Source organism: Pecten maximus, chromosome 14 (genome assembly GCF_902652985.1).
Source record: "Pecten maximus chromosome 14, xPecMax1.1, whole genome shotgun sequence".
NCBI classification, from domain to species: Eukaryota; Metazoa; Mollusca; class Bivalvia; order Pectinida; family Pectinidae; genus Pecten; species Pecten maximus.
Window position 1 is genome coordinate 5,875,532 of NC_047028.1, and position 22,670 is coordinate 5,898,201.

Genomic DNA, 22,670 nt, shown 5'->3' on the forward strand with positions numbered 1-22,670 from the left:
TGTACAAATGATGTTTATCATCATGCTTACTCTACCTGTCACATCAAAGATATATATATATATATATACCAGTGTTAAAACTAGACATATTCATTGTTTTTAGAAATTTCCATATAGGTATGAAATGTATTTCAATTGCGTGTTACAGGTCTACCATTAATGTGTTAATTTTGCAACAATATTTTATTCATCTCTTTAACATATTTCATTCTTGTATGAACTAGTTATCAATGTATCTGCTTAACATGATATTATTTCGGGGCATATTAAAACGTTTACTTAATTAACAAATTTTTAATTATATTTCTGTTATATTGCACTGTCCAAAATATACGTGTACGTCAATGGTGTTTATATATTTCACATTAAACAAATCCAACAAAAGTTTCCATTTGTTGTTTTAACATTGATTAATTTGAAACAGGTCTTTTTTTCTAATTGTCATTCAGGTAAAATAACGTGCAAATAAATAAAAAGATCCCAAAGTATTAAAATATCTGTAATTTGATTCGACGAATATAGAGAAGAAGAAAAACAACTGATTTGTATTAACTCTTAAAAAAGCGCAGAAATGTACAAAAAAAAGTAATGAGATCAGATAGCCCGGAAGTGTTAAGATATCTTGCTTTATTCACCAACATAAAAGATGTGGATTTATGTAAATAATATAACGTGCTGGGAAACTAATCATCACACTTAACCAGCTTGATTTAAATTCGACATCTTCATTATGCGACAACTTAACACTAATAACAATATTTAGCACAAGCATACCATGTTTCATGGAACCTTTTCCCTGCTGAAAATACAGACACATCACCTGCCTACTGTGAACAATTTGGACAATGAAATAAAGAAAATGAAACTTTTCTTTCTTCTGATCAATTACGTCATATACTCTTGACCTGATGTCTCGATGACTAATTAATATATTGTATTCACGTTCCCATTAGCTCTTTTTCGATAAAAGATACAGTTCCATTTGTTAATACCAACTGGTTAGGAGTTACGCTAGACCGGAGCTGGGTGAAGATCAGGATACAAACCATCCTGAGGATTGCTGGTTATATTTTCCTCCACGTTCACCTGTGGCAGTGTGATTGTGTCAAACAATAGTTCGCTCTACTAGCTTTCAATGTTTTATAGGAGTTGTGTTGGAAACTGGCTTCATTTGATAGGTACTGCAGTATAACACTAACATTTTAACATCTAAACCATCCAACATGCTTGATCGTCGAGTTGAAGAGAACTCACGACTTTCGATATAAAAAGATTTCAGGAAGCATCCTAGCTAGCATTCAAAGATTAATAACAGTTTAAGATGTTTTAGCAGGGAAACCAATCGATAGCCATGGCTGGCTAGAATGTAAAAGCATTCATTAATTGCAAACTTATAAGATATTTATCTCACTTTGAATGTCAATTGCACGAAAATAATGAAATGTTAACGACACATTAAAATGTTTAATGCGGGAATAAAAGATGAGTAGGTTTCTTTATAAACAAATATTGACAGACAAAAACAACTTTCAATATGGACATTTTATTGAATCATTGATGTTCTTATGCAATGCATTGCAACTATAGCATACAGTTTAAAAGTATCCATCATGACATTTTTATCTAGCCAACTTTCGTCCGTGTCGTTGTACATGTATGTATCCTTTATCAGCCAACTACAGGACTCTGCAAGTACGCTGAAACAAAGAATAAAAGGGACCCATTTTACAATGAAAGGTAGTTATAGAATTTCATAAAGGGTCGATTGGTTTCAAATCTACTGGTTTACTGAGAATATTTTAGAAATGAAATTCCAAAATAGCACAAGACACAACCAGGCGAGTACCAGCCTAATCTGTGTACAAAGTTTCTTTGGAAATAACTAAGCACTTTGTGTTTGTTTGATCAAATTTAAATACTTCAGTAGATTTCTAATAAAAATGAACTTTAAAAACAAATATACAAATGTCAGAGATAACCCATGGCCACTCGGAAATAGTTTGCGGGGGTCTGAAAATGAAAGGAAACCTGACTACGCGGAACAATCGTCAAATGGTCTGACATGTCTAACGGAATTGAGCAATTAAAAATTAGACAAATTGTGTGTTATAAATCACAAAAGACTATCTATATCACCACCTTGGGTCTCGCATGTTTTCCCCGTGTATCCATTCGAGCATTCACACTGACACGTGTCGATGTTAAATATGCCGTGTTCCGTACATTCGAGCTTGGCTGCACAGCTCTTACACTCTTTGCCGGAATAAAGAGGCTTGCAGTGGCAGTCTCCTCCGGTTTGACGCTCATTACATCTACAATGGCACGTGGCCTCGTCCAGGGGTGCACCATTTAAACAGTACTTGTTACATCTGCTGCTACACGTCCGACCTTGAAGAATTTTATATGATCGCCCAGTTACACATCAATCTTTGCAAATTATAAAGAAATGTATACACGTCTTAGCAGCAAACCTGTGTTCTTGGTCTTCTTTATATACGGTCAGCTACGAAAGTATTGGCTACAATTTCAACTCAAATCACAACATTCTTAAGAAAACGATATAAGAATCCACACGACCAGATAATTACAGCGGTGATGCTTATTATGTTTATAATAATGACAAGGTTTCATGTATCATGTTTTAAGTGTGACCTCTTTCAGATAAACATAAGATATACAAGATTACCGTAAAAGTGTTGGGGACAATCACACGAACAGAGAGTTTGATTCCAGCTACCTCCATGCTGACACACTCCAGAACAGGTCGACACTGGAATTGGTAACAAAGCATTCATTAGACACTCACTCCGGCAATTAGAATAAACATTGACTGACTTACCTACCAGTTCATGCTTATCTAACCATTCCTATCTTTACAGTGAATATCATTGTTTGTTACCTTATTGAATATAATGTAATTAACGTTGGAAGGCAACATAACTACTTCAAAGACAGTATAGTTACGTTTAGGTATGTCTTCACCAAATGAAAATATAAGCCAAGTAATGATCCCGGAGGGAAATACCCATTGAGCTGGTTTTTTTAAACATTCTTTAAGGGTTTATAACAAAAATGGGACTATGCGGAGTATTCTAGCACTGTCTCTCTTTTAATTGATCATAATTTGTTAACACTATGAACGATAGATATGAATATACTGGACCTGATAACGGCACAGAGTATGCGTAGTGGATTCCCATTGTGTGTGTTGACAGATGCTGAAACGCCTGCATCAAACAATGAATATCAATATATATTAATCCTGGTTCTATCGCAGATTAGAACATTATCCGTATCCAATCAAAACACGCGTTGCAAACGAATCGTGTTAGAATGTCAAATAATAATAAAAAATATAGGGACGGGTGTCTAGCGGGACACAGAAGTGAAAAGAGTAAATAGCTATATAAGATGCCACGTATCGTAGGAAATTTCTGTAAGTTATTGATATTAATATCATAAATATCACTCAATTCTTTTCCTACATAAGGACAAAGAGGAAAAGCGGAAATTGGTATCCAAACCGAAAGACACAAATAACCTCAGATAAAACGTTCGAAGCTGTGTGTATTTTTAGACAATGTTACTCATTGGTATTCAGAATCACTAAACCAGAGACATTATGACATTTAATATACCTTTATAATAGCTGGTGATGTAATTGGACCCTTTGTGTACAAGTATTGTTCATGAAATAAGAAATACCAGTACGTGTCGTCAAATTCTACAGGATTAGCCAAGTCGTCAAATATCCAGCTGCTGACCAAGTAACTGGCAAGGACAGGCATATCGTCCTTGGTCCATATCTCTACAGAAAAATGTTTAATATAGTATTCTGTTGGTTGTCAGAAATTTCAGAAATATATACAAATATTTTACCGTAGACTGAATGTTTTAAACTTAAAATGTTATAATAGCGACTGCAGAATAACACGTGATACCTGTCAGACCAATGATGTACAATTATAGTTTTTTTATAAGGTTGAAACGCGGTTTGTTAACATTAGAAAAAAATCAGGTTAATAAAACCATGTTAGTTTTATTATAAAATGCCTAGTTCGATTAAAAAATCAACGAATGTACGTAACACTTGTACATTATGTGATTGATGTTCGTTATACACATCTTCGACACAAAGCAATCATTTTATTTTATTTTAAACAAGCCGTTAAAGTAGGAACTGTCGGTTAAATGTCTGATCCGGATATAATATAAATGCTGTATAACGCATTACATAGTTAAATGTCTGATCCGGATATAATATAAATGTTGTATAACGCATTACATAGTTAAATGTGTAGTACCAAAATCCAAGTCAATGTGCTAGCTTACTATAATACTCAATGTACAGAAAAAGGAAATGTTCTGTAGAAAGCTTCACAAATAAATATCCTAACCATAAGTATCAGCATTATTAATAAACATAAGACATATATATTACGTGGCCCTTCAGAATTAGCATTACTGTTAATGTACCATACCCACAAATGTTTGATGTGTGTGGGTATATTCTACCCAGAACTGGATGTTATATGCTCCAGTTGGCAGGGCAGCTATCGTCTTTCGGTCACCTTAATTAAAAGCAGAAATGGTGAACAGATTGCAAAACATTAATAATTCATAATACTGTTTTAATCACACGAGGACAACACATTCCTTACGATCAAGTAAGACATACAAATACATCAGTTTGCTTAATATTGTTAGTGGTATACCATAGTAGTTCATATGTCCCAATATGGAATACATGTAACATGGCAAAAAGGGAGCAATGTCAACATAATAAAAACAAAATATTTATATGCATTGATTTTCATGAATTTATTTTATAGTTGTAGTCATTAGAGCCAACCAATATTCTAATGACGTTCATAGATAGAAACACACCGCGTTCAAAATAAAATATAAATATCAAACAAACTAGAAGCAAAATGCATCAAACATAAATAATGCAAAATTGTTTCGAATCAAAACACATATTAGTGCCGTTCATAGCAATTGAAATTAAGGGAATATCAAAGTGAATTAAATTCCTTCTATGCCTCGTCAGTGATATCAATAGCCTAAGTGTTGATCACAGGGAAAACCAAAATCTGAAATAGGTCGAAAGAAATGTCAGCATCTGAATAGGGAGGTACAAGCAAACCACATTTCAATGAATTTCATAATATTCAATATTAGACTTCAAAATAGAATTAAGTTATATTGTATTTATTTAGCCGTGTCACTACGTGACAGACATGTCACGGTTAACATCGAATAAACATGTGATAGAGGTATCAAAAATAGGCCATCATGAAGGAGTCAGTAAGAGTTGATCAAATGCATAAAAAGAGGAAAGATCGTCCTTTCGTAAAACATAATTGGGTATGACCTATGCGACAACGCAGGATAACTTCTTCTCGTCGATTTGCTCTTCTTTGAACCTTGTACATTTTGTTCATCATTTGAATGTATGTCATTGGAATTAATCAATGGCATGTTTATCCGTCGGTTGCAGCAGCCTTAGTAAACTCATCAACTCTCTTCCGTGTAATACACAGTATATCCTATCGTGGTGTCTCCGTGTTATGTTTTTTTCTGGTGTGAGTGTTTATAATGTGATTACACGGATCATTCACTACTAAGTACCTCGCTATAGTTCCGTAGTCCATCATTTATACCTACCCTTGACCAGGACGTCAGTAAGTACCCAGCTATAGTACCGTAGTCCATCATTTATACCTACCCTTGACCAGGACGTCAGTAAGTACCCCGCTATAGTACCTAGTCCATCATTTATATCTACCCTTGACCAGGACGTCAGTAAGTACCTCGCTATAGTACCGAAGTCCGTCATTTATACCTACCCTTGACCAGGACGTCAGTAAGTACCCAGCTATAGTACCGTAGTCCATCATTTATACCTACCCTTGACCAGGACGTCAGTAAGTACCTCGCTATAGTACCGTAGTACATCATTTATACCTACCCTTGACCAGGACGTCATTAAGTACCTCGCTATAGTACCGTAGTCCATCATTTATACCTACCCTTGACCAGTACGTCAGTAAGTACCTCGCTATAGTACACTGGTCCATCATTTATACCTACCCTTGGCAAGGACGTCATTAAGTACCCCGCTATAGTACCGACAGGTAGAGTTGTCCCCTCCACAAACACCACAAGCATCGAACACCTTGTCACCGCCTAACCTTCCCGCACAGTCAAATTTCTTAACAAAGAGTAGAAATATATGAAACATTGAATATCTCAAAAGTGCGCATATTTCGTCAATAAGCCTGGTAAACACGGAGAAGCCTGACATCTCTGTCTTAAATATCAACTATGACTCGATGTTAATTAATCAGATTCAGTTATGCATTACCATATCATTTCACCACAGTCATTACAAAATAGCTGGCCAGGTAAACTCTATTCATGTATTGCGCATTCGCACCAGTGAATCGTTCAAATTCGTTGAAATGCTAGTGCATGCGCCATCGGTATAACACCTCTTGCGGTCAATGAAACACTGTACGTCCAGCGTTGAATTGATTTCAAACCAACCATTGGCTTAATGGATATCGGGACAAAATTTATCCAGCACAGAAAACCAATTCCGAAGATTTGTAAATAGGTTGACTTACGAAACAAAAGCCTTGAAGACAACGACCATGCATGCCCGATCGTCTAGGCCAGTAACTTTTATCCCAATTGCTTTCGTCCGGCGTATCACATGGCGTCCCCTCCGGCATGAGACCAAACCTGGTGAAAGCAGGTGTCTTGTATCCAGCTACATGATCACATTGGACTTCGCACTGACCAAGAACTACAAGTGAGACATGAATTGTTAGCTACGCATGAACAGTTCATGCGTTTTGACTAAATAATTGATATTGACATTTTGTACATTATATTATTACATTATATATTTTGAATTTAGATCTAAATTTAAAGACAAGTCACTAACAATTTTAAAGCAGTATCAAGTTAAATACTCACGCGCTTCATTGTTATATCTGGCGCCGGTCGGTAGGTGTAGCGATCCGTTGATATGTCCTGCTGTTATCAGACGGGAACAAGTCTCCGAGGCCCGTTGTTTGATCAACGTCTGTTTGTCCTCGCTGTCATCGTCACATGGCTGTAAAATCAATGACGTCACTTTAATTTCGAAAATTAGATGTTCTTTAATTTTTCGAACATAAACAACTTAATATACATATACGATTTTGGTTTATTAATATGAGATGTTTTGTTCATGTATAAACAATGAGCATTTTTGTTCGTATATTAACAATGTGTCTAATTTTGATATATTGATTATTTGTATGTAGAATGACTATATATTTGCCCATGCAATTATTATAACCATTGTCTGTTATCTGCATTCTCCCGCGTTTTATATACACTAAATGATATTAACGAAGGGAAAATTAATAGAAACGGAAAAGTCTGCATAACAGATTTAGGACACTACATCTATAAACCACGGATTGTTTCTATATAGTATCCTATACAATATACCCGAGACAGTGAGCCTTACCTTTGTATGGCAGGCTGACGCTTGGTAAGAATTTCCCTCACATGTGGCGTGATTCCTTGGTCTTTATAAAGATCATTATTATTACCGGATTCCGAAACAAGATAAAAAAAAATATCATGCAGGCACGTCTTATTTTAGAGACATATCAACAAGGTGTTTTCTGCTTACAACTCCTTTCGATATGACATGACAGTTAGGGTAAAGTAGATAAGGTACATTGATATTCTAAAATGTCTCTTACTACGATAGAAATCTAAAGTAGTTACCATTGTCCACCGTATAACGTAAATCCTGATTATAATGACAACAAAAAATAACAATAATGTTTGAGTTGGTAAATTCATAAACTTGCCATTGTTAAATGAGATGACGCGTTGTTTTATCTCGTGCTTGTGTTATTTTTTAATTTGAAATTCATGATACCATGAATGGCATTACTAATGTACACATTAATAGGTTAATGAATGCAGAAAGTGAAATGCCAAATACCAGCCTGCTTACGTGGGGACATATATTATCAATTTTTTTTCCACATGACCCCAACCCTGGCTATAACCAGGTCTAGTTTGAAAATCTTAATAAACCCGTATAACATACGTTGGTTTTGTACAGGTACGAGACCGATATGTTAACCCTGTACCACAGGTACGGGAACATGGTACCCAGGGGCTCCAGTGGGACCACCCTCCAGCTCGTGTGGTCAGGTTGTACTCTCTGGCGTGTTCTAAGGTGGTACAGTCGTCTTTAAAACATATCTGAAAAACCATTGGAAATGTGAAGATACTAACATTTATGTTTTAAACTCAACCTCTTACAAAATAACAATACATTTACATGATACTACATGTAGGTATACACTTTTAAAACACAGACAAACCGTCTCACCAAACATATAATAGACGAACGGAAATCATAAGCATACATTCCGTACAAAAATTGAAATAAAAAGAATAAGCTGTAAGAGCGAAACTACCTTAGGTGCTGATTATGATTCCTAAACCTTGGTTGTGCGGGTTGGGGATGGGTTAGATGGGGAGGTTTACTCATTTCCCTCTACTTAATGAGAGATACCATGATCCCGGTATTGTCCTATCTTCATTTGGAGGCGTATACAATAGTTGTCTGATCGAAAACATTATAGGGTATGAGGTGTGTGATTGTGTAAGGTGATACGGGAATTACATTAACTATACCTATCGTCATTCAGGTAAATGCAAGTATTGTAATCATGCGATATTTCGTTTTCACAGCTACATTTATTGATCGGCATGCATGTGTATCTAAATTATTAATCAAATGTTCTAGCGGATAGTCCTGGTTGCAGGCAATCTGTCCAGATATAACAGTCAAATAAGCTCCATGCCTATTGACGTAAGTCTTATAACCGTGTATGGAAACTGTCTTATTAAGCTGTAATAGTTCCTTACAAAAGGAGTTAAGTCAATGGTAGGTCATTCTGGCATCCTGTGGTGAAAAATAATCAATAACGAAACTGGCTAGTTGTTCAAATCTATTTTGATGTACAAGGTACCAACCTTTCCCACATCACAATACTGGCCAGGAATGTTGTTGGTATGTTTAAACATGCGACCTTGTAGTGGACCGACATTCACGTCAACACAGGTGAACATCTGACACACCTGAATACAAAAACATTATGTCATCAGGATGTTAAAATTGAAATGTTTATAACATTCTGAAGTAAATTTGCGACTCCGCAGTTGAATCCACTGCTGAGGAAGGGATCGATCACATTTTAATGATTATTGAAAACATAAATAAATATCATGAAATTGTTATGAAATTCGAATCGTTTTGATTTTTAATTTAGGAGAGGTTAAAGTGCTCCAGCAGTGCTTACGATTATAGTTATGGACGATATGTCATACTTAGTGAACATCTAGTTATACGGCTATGTTTGTTTTTTCAACGTTTCCTGTTGTCAAGGTACATTTAAAGGTACTCACGTTTAAACGAGGATACTTTCTGAAACGAAATCCAGTCCCATGTAGTATTTCACAAACTTCATCTGGAGTGTACCTCTGACCTTTAAATATGATTCGATATCGAGGTTTAGGTGGAGGTTAATGTATTCAGGGGACGTTTCAGAGATTGTTTTCTACTAATCACGATGAATGCACCTAGGGATAAGTTAAGAACATTCCATGGAGACAAAAGAAGAAATTCACCGGACAATCAATTCGTAAATTTTAACTGATATTCCTTTGACTTGACAGACAAAGTCAGCACAAAGACTTTAAACCATAAAGATACTTCCAGCAACATTCACACTCAGCATGTAGCATATACGTCACGTGACATGGCCAGCACAGGTAAAACATGTGACAAACTTTAAAGGTAAACGTGCAAACACGATCAGCTAACAATATAAGACAAACTCATAGAGACACGGCGCGATATTGTCAACAAATACTTAGACTATATTTAAACCAATTACATGTAAATACTAACCATGTTTCATTGACATGGAACGTGAAGAACTTAATTCCTTGTTTGATATATTATTTTCCAAACAATTTGCTTCATTAAACATTTGACGTGATGACGAATGCTGTTATAGTGTCATCACTCTGAAATGCCCCTCCCGATCGGGTAACGCTAACACATAGCTTTATAGCGTATACTACAAACGACTTAAGCACGATGAGATAGGAATTAGGGTTATAATGTGTGTCGCTATAGTTTCCAATATCAAACATCACAAGACCATTGCTGAAAGATAACCGCTGAGAAGTTGATAGACTTTAATGCTGACAAAATTTCGTCATCACGATGGTCCAAAATGGTACCTAATAATTCTTCTTTGAAATGGACAGCTTTGAGTGGTGCAGATACATTGGTCAAAGGAACATCCTCTCTCCACAGACAGGAGGCGTGTCCAGATCTGTTATGGAATATACCGTGCATAATTCATTATCATCTAGCCTTCGGTTCAATATGGTGTTAGATATACTGTACGCTTCATGTGATGTTATTCAGGATTAGGTTTGTATTAAATGTAATATGTCGAGCATTACTATAACAAACAGAAAAATGAAAATGAAAAGGAGCTGTGTTTCTATGATTTGTTTCTTACCTTTATGTAAGTGTTATTTTGTTATTATGCTTTATTATAGCAGGAAAGTACGAGTAAACATTTACTTTAAGAATGTATCCATGTCATTTCTACTACACGTGCTCCATCCTGCTCCATACGATCCCATAATTCCCACATCCGGTGCCGTACAGCCGCGGTCTTTGTCATGGTACATTCCAACACTGCATTTAGTAGGATTATAATCTTTATAGTTGATCAGTCTATGCGCACTAGGGAAAGTGATATTTTACTGCCTCGATAACACTTTTTCATTTGTTTACTTTTCAATATTGTTAATAATTACCTTGAAATAGTTTTTATGAGTCTGTATGTGTATTTAAAGAGCAGTTAATGTTTTAAAGATCACATGTTTAATGAAACTTATATTACATACACGTGTCCAGTTTCGTGAGCTGTAGCAATGTATGTGATAGTGTCCCGACTGCTCTCGAATCCACATCGGTAAATGGGTTGACATATCCGTGACTGATATGACACGCCCAATAAGCTGTGTCCGTGATGTCTAAAACGAATCAATGTCATTTTGCAATTAACTATTAACTGAATAAGTTTGTTTACATATGCAAATTATATATATATATATATATATGTATATATGATGCTACTTAAATGACTGTACTCATCAACTACCGATCAAATATGTGTACATACAGTATGTGATAGAAGATAATAATATGGTAATATCCTTATAAGCCCATATCAACAGCAGACATCGAATCTAATTGATATCATTACATGCCAAATATATACGATATATATCTGAAGGAAACCCCACAATTAATACCGAAAGAACAATGGATAAAACGGAGGCTAAATATGGACAAAAAATACAGATTTGCACGGATACCATTGATAAAGTACAAGATATGACCAGGTGTTCCGGGGACTAAGCGTCTATTGTTTCATCGACCCCCCTCCCTCCTTGAAAATGGTCAATTGTGACTGATATTAAAGAAAGACAAACGAACTATTTTGGAAGCTATCGCTGATAATGATTTTGATCTAACACATCTTTATTTATACAAACCCAGTGTGCATGAACACGTGATCATGAGGGAGATGTTGAGTGCCCGTACAAAAACTACTCAGCAAGCCGGAAAATTTATCACCGGATATTGTATACCAGCTCTGGAACAGTCAGTTATATCATGTGTATACGTAAAATTATGTTTAATTAGATAATAGCTTACTATTTGCTTATAAATAAAACTTCATATCAGCTCTTAAACGGTACAAGTTTGGAAATATTGTTTAAAAATGTGAGCTGTTCACAGATGATTTGTACAAGAAATCAGACATACAATGTAGCTACGTATTTTCATTATCTTATATAATCATCAGACATGACTGGTACTCAGAACAGTTTATATCGTAGAATAGTAAGTATAACTTACAGGATCCGTCTCAAAGAAATTGACATATTTTATCTTGATTGTGACGTTATAGCCAAGCATTTGGGATCGGGACCATTCCATTTGTACCTGAAATACAGAAGCAAAACATCAGGTGAGAAGGTGATTAACATTATAGTTTTATTCTATACTATACTTTATGTCAAATCGCGTTGATGAGGAACATAGAACAGCGACATGTAAACGAATAATCCCAGTCAAGTACGTTTATAGTGTTGTCTCAACGAAATATCTTTCCGCCTTATGTGAATATTTAACGGGATCTTCTACAGTGTCTTCTCTTAACGGAAAATTGAAGAGACCAAACTTATCCTCATTGCATCACTTGCGATATTGGATCATTCCTTTCTTTATTCAATGTTCTGTCAGTCTAAGCTTTGTGTTTTTCTATAGGAGACCTATTGATACCTGTCCTCATATGACCTTTGCGTTTGCGAGGACATTAAACATATAACAACAAACAATTACGGGGATTCGCTTTACTGATCAAGTTCCTTTTACCATATTCTACTTCAGCTCGTGCTTTTCCATTTCTATTATTTTATGGTCCTCGCCAGTGTTATGTCAGTGTCGAAGGACACAGACAGAAAAAAGCAGATCATGAAAAAGAGATGATAATGTGCATACGTATAGATATTTCTATGGTTAATTATATCTTGTGGTACAGACCGACAGCTATTAGATCCTTCAAAATGTTGTATTGTATTGTTGTATTAGGCCACATTTCAATTCTATCTATAACATTAACGATGAGAATCCTTACCATGCTATACTTTAACATCAATAGTTCTAACCATTTGGCCGTGTCATTTGTACCAAATAGCTTGGTAAACGGGGCGTCTGTAAACACTGCCGTCTCGATCGTAAAGTCATGTGATGGAACAGATTTCCTACTGAGAGTTGGATGCTGCAATGGCAGATTTCTGACGAGTGGTCCATCTTCTACTGCAAAATAACAACGCAATCATTCATACATACTAAACATATGCTAGTATATCAATAAAAATGCTGTAACGCCAAATGGTAGATTTATAGGCAGTCTTAGTAAAATACAGACCATCATCATACTCTATGTTAGAAATTACAGTGGGCGGTAAGGGGTAATGTTCGAATGACCCCGTAGTTTTACATACGATATTCTTTTGCCTTTATCCAAAGTGGAAGATTGGGAAATGACTGAAAAAATATGTAGCAATGGAACGGCCGACTGAAACACTATTTGGAACGTTAAAGTCTCTGATGTTTTTTTGTTTTTTTTTTGCTCTTTTCTCTCCATCTTCTTCAGGGATAGTTTCAGCTGTACAAAAGAAAATACACAGACTTCGCAAACTTTGTTCAATAAATACGCTGGTGGGGGAGTAGGGATGGGCACGGTCATCTTAGTTTGGTTGACATTCGGAACACTCATATATGATCAATATAATAACGGTAAATCGTGTGTGCCGAGAAAATAAGCCAATATTGTTTTGACTAATTGGTTGAAAGGTCATCTGAAGAGTTTAATGGCCTAATCTTTATAACGTAGTATAACGATGATATTGATTTTGAAAAATACATCGATTCATGAATCACTTTTCTTGAACAAACGATTGAAGATATCAAAGGTTTGCATTAATTAGCTCGTTTTAGTAAACATTCTCCTTTTGATCATTATCGCAAGTAGTAACATCGCCTATATTTCACGTTTATTAGGTTTTTTCCATATTTATCTTTCCGTTATGCATAAATGATGTTGTAGGTATTATATTATGCATACTGAATTGTTCCCGGTGGCGTGATGTCAATTAATACTAAACACGAACTAATGTAATGTCACGCGAAACATGAATTACAGAAATTAGCAGTACGTTATGTCCATCTTCCACATCACAACGTACAGATGTCGGTTATTAAGTAAGTCTCGTCCGCTAATATTGACTTGGATCATTGGTAACAGTTGTGGAATGTAACACATGTTATACCTGTAATGGTAAGCTACATACCTCTGTCATGTACAGTTGATTCACCTGTGTTCCTCTTACGAGAGATAAGGATATTCCTGACCACACCTGAACGTTTGTCTACCGACTGGAGATGTCCCGGAATGGAGTCAATTCTGTATATGTCCGTCGGGGTAGTAATCAACCCGTTCTTGTAAAACATACAAAATATTGTTTTCTTAAAATGACTGCATTTTAGCATTGCCTCGTCACAGTTGAAATGATGTGGTTGAAATAGTATTAATATGTTTTTTCATCCAGTCACTTGAATACAATATTATCTACATGAAATCACAAGTTCCGAACAAGATATTAGGAATGACCTTTATGGTATCAAATGAAATGAATCGCCTTGGCATCAAATACCCGAACAATATCGTCTGTAGTTCCTAGGTTTCGTTATTTAACTAATTATATATATTGTGTGCTGAGCCCAATTATTGCTAATTGACACAGATTGTGAATTGAAAATAAATAAATAAATGAATAAATAAGTCCATAAATAGATAAATAAATAGATATACAAAAAGTACTACAAATAATAATGATGCAATGAACAAATTGATGACATGTAATTCTTATTATCTCTTAAGTACTTTTCATACACTTTGAATAACTTGTAAGTGTTTGTACTAATTACCAAACCGTCGCAGTAGGACAGAGCCGCCGTCCCATTATGTGATGTTACATCCCCGGTAAGAAAGCAGTCCGGATGACGCCCAGTCCAAACTTCCTCCTGATCACCACGTGTAACCAAAACCTCGGCCAAGGGGTGTAACACGGACTGGGTCGATCTTACCCTTATATACAGGTCCTCTCCAAACGCTGGTACCATGAAATCCATATCCTTTTTGACCAAAGTGCGTTTGTGCAATGTCTCTGAACCAATGTTACTTTTAATAAAGAAAAATCAAACAACATACATTATATTGTGCAAGTATATCGTTATTTAGGAATGTTGATAAATATGATGGTATTCCTAAAATGTAAACAGCATTCCATCTGAAATCACTCACTTAGAACAGTATCGAAGTTGGAAAGTTGAGTATGACGTTACAATAAGATGACATCTAATCAAATGTCATTTCAGGACACGGAAATATGTAATAATATAAAATGGTTTTATTTTGAAAAAAAAGGTTTTGGAAGAAATTATCACTTTCGTGATCATAAGGATCCTTGCACTTACGCCTTGCTAGCTACGTCGTGTAATGCGGATAGTCTGAAGTCATGGTATCCAGCTAAAATAAAGCTGATGATGTATTATACACGGCTAAATAACGGTACATGGAATACATTCGGCAAATGTGGCAATGTGATTCCAAATTACATCTAAGATAATTATAGCAATCAATTAAACATGTTCTTTTGTATACAAACAACGATTATCTATATAACTGGAAGGTTAAGAAAACTTCCTTCTCTTGATAACTACCAGAATTGGTCCTCTAAATCGGAAGCGCACAATTGTGTACACGAATTACAGTTTTTCTTTGCGATCATTGGTAATGAGGTTTGATGACCAAACAGTATTTGACAACAGTATTTACCGTATTCTAGGCTCAGTGAATCGATGAGTGCGTCCAGCGGTTGATGGAGTGTCAAGCACGGGATGATCTGTAAAGTTGACAATTTATTTATATCAGTAACACGATTTCATTACCGATGAGAAACAAATGTTAAGGTTTATCTTGACGTTTTAAGCACACAAGGCCCGAAGGGTTGGTGAGCTTATGGCGTGTTGCAATGTCTGTCTTTCGTCCGTCAACGATAAGTCAATGAAAATATTTTTGATTATTTAGACAGAAGCCTCCTTTGGTGAAGAAGATTTAATTTTGTATAAACGGTTTGTTTGAGTGATCGTGTGCCTTACGAACAGTTCCAATATACGGATTATATCAATTTCTTCCCGAATAACAGTCTTGACTGAAAATTAATTCCAATGGCTTAGTTTTCAAGAGTTACAGGAAAATCATTTCAAGTCTATCTAAATAGCTTGATGGACCATTATCAAACAAATGGTCTAACTCAACCAAGGTGTAGAATGCAAAGCCCAATAGGGGACAAGAGGGCTCTTTTGAAGGTAACTTGATATTACATCTTGCCTTCCCAGATGTTAATGTTGTGACTTCCATGTATAGCACCGACAGGTTGATTCCAAAATTGAAATATAGTTTGTTATTTAACTGTAATGTTTACCATGGTCACTGATAGAGCGATGCGATGCGCTTTGGGCTTCTTGCTCTATTACTAAATTCATTACAAGTATCATTATAATTAGAGCTATTCACATGTATGCATCTTATTATAAAGTTGTCTTGATAATATTATATCCTATCAGGAAAATATAAAATTAAAATATATCAGCGAATACATTGGATCAAAATCCAGTCTTGCCAATGAAGCTATTAACAGTTTACCTGAAAAACCAAATACAGGATCGAGCAGTGCTTATCCTTATTCCGTTTGGCCGCCATCGCTGACCGGTACACTATTGATAAGTATACTAGTACTCCACGTCAATAGAGTACACGACGATAGCTTACTAGTAGTACATGTATGTACAAAGATTTAGAAAATATATATACACTCGCAAATGATTAAACATCCGTGTAGTAATGGAGACATGGACGGCCTCCAAAAACATGTTTCTTTGTTGGTACCTAACGACCTCTTATCTTTACGTACATATTGTGTCCACTGTAAATTGCGTAACCATCTTACTGATATCGACTTCGTGTATGATAAGAGAGGTCAAAAATTCTGTATACATAGCTAGATATGACAACTTGGTTGGTTGTAATTGTTTCAGGCCCTATCAACGTGATTTACTTGCTTTTACGATCATACAAATGGACCAGAAAATACCATTTGTCTGTACTACTTACGGTTAAATTTAGTTTGAAGGAAACAGCACGGTCACACTACAAATCTTCCTACTGATAGTTTTCTGTTATGACAAGAGAAATATAGTGTCCTTCCTGTCCCCAAAACCTTTTCAATGTCCTCATGTACCTATTGTGATGTTTCAGATAAATACTTCGATGACATGCTGTTGGCTTGAAATTGCAGGATGCTGCATATATTTAACACGTTTCTTTAGCATTGTTCCTAACCTCGCCACAGGGTTCCGTTTTTAAGGGGGCCGCGGTGGTCGAATGGTTAAGATGCCCCAGCCCTCCACTTCGGGGTCGCGAGTTCGAAAGTTGATGGGGCAGTTGCGTGGTACTTATTGACCATTGGCCGGTGGTTTTTCTCCGGGTACTTCGGCTTTCCTCCACCTCCAAAACCTAGCACGTCCTTAAATAGCCCTGGCTGTTAATAGGACGTAAAATAAAACATAAAGCGAATCCCGTTTTTCAGACTCGTTGATTTAACCATTATGCTTGAGCAGCTTTAGATGTGATTTGTAAGACCTAGAATTCCGGTCGTCATTCGATTTTCAAGGCTTAGAATAAATTTATGAAAACCAGTTAAAAGGAAGCTGTTATGAGTAGGTGGCTAAGGTTATGAGTTGGTGGCCAAGTTTATGAGTTGGTAGCCAAGGTTATGTATGGGTGGTTAAGGTTATGTGTGGGTGGTTAAGGTTATAAGTAGGTGGCTAAGGTTATGAGTTGGTGGCCAAGGTTATGAGTTGGTGGCCAAGGTTATGTGTGGGTGGCCAAGTTTATGAGTTAGTAGCCAAGGTTATGTATGGGTGGTTAAGGTTATGTGTGGGTGGTTAAGGTTATGTGTGGGTGGTTAAGGTTATAAGTAGGTGGCTAAGGTTATGAGTTGGTGGCCAAGGTTATGTGTGGGTGGTTAAGGTTATGTGTGGGTGGCTACCGCTATTTGTGGGTGACTACGGTTATGCATGGATGAAAATAAAATCCATTGGTTCAAGTGCACAGACATATTTTACAATATCAGCAATTGATATTGCGTATGTATGTGTTTTTTTCAAGTCTTACACGCACCTCACTTTATCATATACAGGAAGAAATGGGCGTGTGCCATAGGAAGAGAAAGAAGAGATTTGGTTGTCTATATGTAAAGTGGAGAGCAGAGATTACCTCACTAATTCAAGCTAGTGAGAATTTCCCTTTAGCCTATTGTTTGGATCTATTTCCTTAGTGCAATTTATACCCCTAGCTAACAGGGATTTGGGTTCCTTAAACATCTTCAGAGGATAGATCTTATTTAGATCATATTGCTAACTCAAGCTGGTGGGAGTTTTCTTTAGCCTCGTGAGATGTCCTTAGGAATCAATGTGGATACTGAAGGGAAACAGCTACATGGAACCGAATCGACGATCATATGTTACTAAGGGATACTTAATCAAAGATCTCCTGGACCGTTATACTGACACCGGAACTAACTTTTAGGTTTATCTTTATATCACTGTCGGGCGAAGAGAACAGGCTCCATATTATGACGTCTCGTGAGAAAAGTCATATTGACTTTCTTAAACGATGTAAACATTAAGAGTGAAAAATCAATAAGTAGAAAAGGAAAAATAACAGATTTACTTGCCTCTTTCAAATCATCAAATAGGGACATCAGCTGTTTGTTTTCTCTCATGCGACTGGCACGAGACACTATGTCAATGTTGTTAGGCAAAATTATAATCTTCTTGAACATAAAAACTAAATATCCATTTAAAACTATGTTACAGTGTACAAAATATCGGCATTCAATCGTGAGTTTTTTTATCTCTATTTGGTTTTGAGCGATTCAGTTGGATTATAGAAGAAACATCAATGTTCAAGTGCTTAATCCTCTGTCATAGAAATGAGAGACAAAAATTGATTTATACAACGATAGAATAGCTCTTTAATCCCTTCATTTCTTATTATGGCATTTTAACATCGGAGAGCGGTTTAATGATTAAATGAAATGAATCCTTAATCATTTCGTTCACATTTGAAAACATAAAAACTATAAAGTAAAACATTCAATACCGTATACTATATCAATGTATAGTCCTCATCATTGCCAAGACAGACGATCCCAGCTCCGATTGCGAATATATTATTAATTAACCTTTAGCCATGGCCGGTATCGATTCTACTCGGAAACTTATCTATCAAATCTGACACCATCGGTATGTACACAAATGATTTTAAATGATATGTAAAGAGCTACATATTGAGCACAATGACCGTTAAATAACACCGACTAAGCCACGTCTATATCTATATGTAGACGTTATTATTTGAGAGTATGAAGAGTATAACATGTTTATTATGTTAACCATGCCATTTGTTATTTCGTCATAGCTGACCCTATCACAAAACGGAATACGATTACGAATAAATCTTTTGTCGTGGCTCGAAATGAATGAGTAAATTTTGAATTTTCATCAAATGGATCAGTTTTTTTTTTATCTTTATCCGTTAATAGTCAGCAGGCAATACCCCCAATACACCAACCTCGTTATCCCCAACCGTTTACAGTAATAACCAGTGTTAGGTACAGGTGTGTATTATAAACAGGAGAATCGCGGAACAATATATGTTCATCAGGTGTAAAAGACGATTTTTTCTCTCGTTTTATCGAAGTAATAATTTGTTTTATCGAATTATTATTTCGGTTCTTTTTCTTCGTGGTACTATTTTGTTTTATTGAAAAAATTAGTTAGTTTTTATAAAGATGATTCGTTTTAACGAAGTGATATTTCGTTCTATCGAATTATCATTTCGATATGTTTTTTTTTTTTTTAATACTATTTCGTTTTATCGAAAAAATAATTCGTTGTAACGAACTATTATTTGGTTTTATCGAAATAATTATTAGTTTTAACGAAATCATAATTCGTTTTAACGAAATTATAATTCGTTTGATCGAATTTTATTTCGACATAAATAAATGATGATTCGATACAACGAATTCATATTTCGTTTTATCTAATTATTATTTCGATTTTTCGAAATGCTATTTTTTAATCTACCTGTTTGGTCGTTTGGAGATATAGAGAAAGTATTTCTTATCAGGCTTAAAACATGACGTCAAAGTAAACAAGCTATGTAGATGAACATGAAGACAGAATGGTGTTATCCACGTCCAAACAGTAACAACACTTCCGATCATTTGTTGACATTAAGAAAGAATCCAAGAAAGATATATTAAAGTAAACAATAACAAATATTGCTAATAAATACTGCGGCAGGCTCCAGTTTCATTAATATTTCTTCAATTTAGTCCTTAACTTAGAGTTCCCCATAGAAAAGGTTACAGGATTTAAAGAAAAATTCTGAAGGAATTTTCCTTAACTTCTGAAATGGGTTGAAGAAGGTGAAAAACCTACCAGGTATTTTTTTCAATTTAGAAAATAGGAATTTTGTTACAAAAATGATACCAGTCATAGAAAAAGATGGTGGAGAAATAATCAGGAATCAAGATGAAATTTTAAATGAAGTGCAGCAATATTATGAAAGATTGTATTCAGAAGACAATAATTTCCAATTATTGCAAAATATAAATTTGAATGAATATCTTAATGTAAATAATATACCTAAATTGAATTTTATAGAAACAAACAGTTTAGAGGGTAACATTACTTTAAGTGAAGCATCTCAAACTCTAAAAAATATGAAAAATAATAAAAGTCCAGGATCTGATGGCTTTACAGTAGAATTCTTTAAATGTTTTTGGAAACAATTAGGTCATTTTGTAGTAAGATCAATTCAATATGGATTTGATATTTAAAATTTATCTGTTACACAAAAACAGGGAATAATAACATGTTTACCAAAGGGAGATAAGCCAAGACAATACTTGAAGAAATGGAGACCCATTTCACTTCTGAATACAATTTTTAAAATTGCTTCAGGTTTAATTGCAAATAGAATAAGAAAAGTGTTAGATAAACTTATCAATACTGATCAGTCTGGTTTTATTTCAGGTAGGTATGTAGGTGAAAACACTAGAGTTATATATGATATTATGCACTATGCAGAAGAGAATGATATTCCTGGAATGTTACTCACAATAGATTTTGAAAAAGCCTTTGACTCGGTTAGTTGGGATTTTATTGATAAAGTGCTTGATTTTTTTTTTAACTTTGGGGATGATATAAAGAACTGGGTTCATATTTTTCAAAATGGTTCAAATTCATCTGTAAATCAGGGGGGCAATTTATCCTCATTTTTTAATATTAAACGTGGATGTCGACAAGGTGACCCTATATCTCCATATTTATTTATTTTATGTGCTGAAGTCCTAGCAATTAGAATAAGAAATAATGTTAATATTTAAGGAATAAATATAGAAGATACTCCACTAATGTTATCTCAATATGCAGATGATACATCAGTTATCCTTGATGGATCTAGAAATTCATTAAGAGAGACATTGGATGAGTTAAAAGGATATGCAGATATATCTGGGTTAAAAATAAATAAAAGCAAGACAGAATTAATATGGATAGGTAGCATGAAATATAGTGAAGAACAATTTTGCCCAGAATGGAACCTACATTGGGGAAACTAAAAATTTAACATATTGGGTATTGACTTCCATGTAGATTTACATAAAATGACTAAAATGAACTTTGACAAGAAATTAGTTAAACTTAAATCTCTTTTGAATAATTGGAATAAAAGGATGCTTACTCCTATTGGTAAAATATATATAATTAAATCTCTTTTGGTATCGCAATTTAACCAACTTTTAATAGCTCTACCTGATCCTGACTTAGCATTTATCAAAAGACTAAACACAGAACTTTATAGCTTTCTTTGGAATAGTAAAGTAGACAAGGTGAAAAGGGATATTATCATAAAAGACTATACAGAAGGGGGTTTGAAAATGCTTGATATATATTCTTTTATAAAGGCGCTAAAGTTATCTTTGATTAGAAGGTTATACTCTAAAGCAAGTAAATGGCAACTAATCTTAGGCAGAAGTATTGATATAGGTATGTTAGCTAATTGCGGATCAGGATACATAAGAAAATGTGAAATGAAATGCAAAATCAAATTTTTGAAAGATGTGTTCAAATCTTGGGGATGCCTTAAAGAGAAAGAAGAGACATTTTTAGCAAATAGGAATTTCTCAATAATGAAAACACCCATCTGGTTTAATAAAAACTTAACAGTAAATAATAAAATGGTGTTTTATAAGAAATGGTATCAGAAGGGGATTTTTATAATCAATGATTTATTTAAATTGCCAAATTTAAATACTTTTTATACTTTTCAGGAATTTAAAGATAAGTACAATATCAATACCAACTTCCTTACATACCATGGTATAATAAACTCTATTAGGAAATACACTGCCCACAAGCATATAGAAAATGAAAATCTAACTTATCCATCAGTACCCATTCATTTAGAATTTTTTTTTTAAATATTAAGGGCTCTCAAGACTTCGATAACATACTTTCTTTAAACAACAATATATCTACAAGAAAAAAGAAATGGAATAGAATGTTTGAATTAGATGATGAAACTTGGAAGAATATATTTATGATCCCTTTCGAAGTTACTTAAAGTTCTAAATTACAGTGGCTCCAATATAGAATAAACCAACATATATTAACCACTAATTCATATTTATTCAAAATCGGATTGACTGGTAGTCCAATCTGCTTCTTCTGTAAAACAGAATCAGAAACAATTGTACATCTATTATGGGAATGCAAAGAAGTACAG

The 22,670-nt window shown here is 34.8% G+C and overlaps 1 protein-coding gene across 2 annotated transcripts; it reads right to left on the reverse strand.

Annotated features, from left to right (window-relative positions):
* Positions 1-1,524: 1,524 nt before the first annotated feature.
* LOC117342705 (A disintegrin and metalloproteinase with thrombospondin motifs 15-like) lies at positions 1,525-16,709 on the reverse strand. Of its 2 annotated transcripts, none has more exons than XM_033904918.1 (24): positions 16,455-16,709; positions 15,585-15,651; positions 15,224-15,275; positions 14,675-14,927; positions 14,038-14,185; positions 12,819-12,997; positions 12,038-12,124; positions 11,671-11,771; positions 11,017-11,145; positions 10,688-10,804; positions 10,336-10,430; positions 9,493-9,572; positions 9,061-9,165; positions 8,123-8,280; positions 7,526-7,586; positions 6,985-7,123; positions 6,630-6,811; positions 6,094-6,214; positions 4,482-4,571; positions 3,639-3,808; positions 3,164-3,227; positions 2,687-2,770; positions 2,140-2,388; positions 1,525-1,697 (listed from the first exon to the last, which is right to left on the reverse strand). In XM_033904918.1, the coding sequence occupies exons 1-24, from the start codon at positions 16,509-16,511 to the stop codon at positions 1,669-1,671; spliced, it is 2,817 nt and encodes a 938-aa protein (XP_033760809.1). In that variant the 5' UTR covers positions 16,512-16,709; the 3' UTR covers positions 1,525-1,668. The 2 variants fall into 2 exon arrangements, with proteins under 2 accessions (XP_033760809.1, XP_033760808.1); XM_033904917.1 differs by having other exon boundaries at positions 12,819-13,000.
* Positions 16,710-22,670: the final 5,961 nt, after the last annotated feature.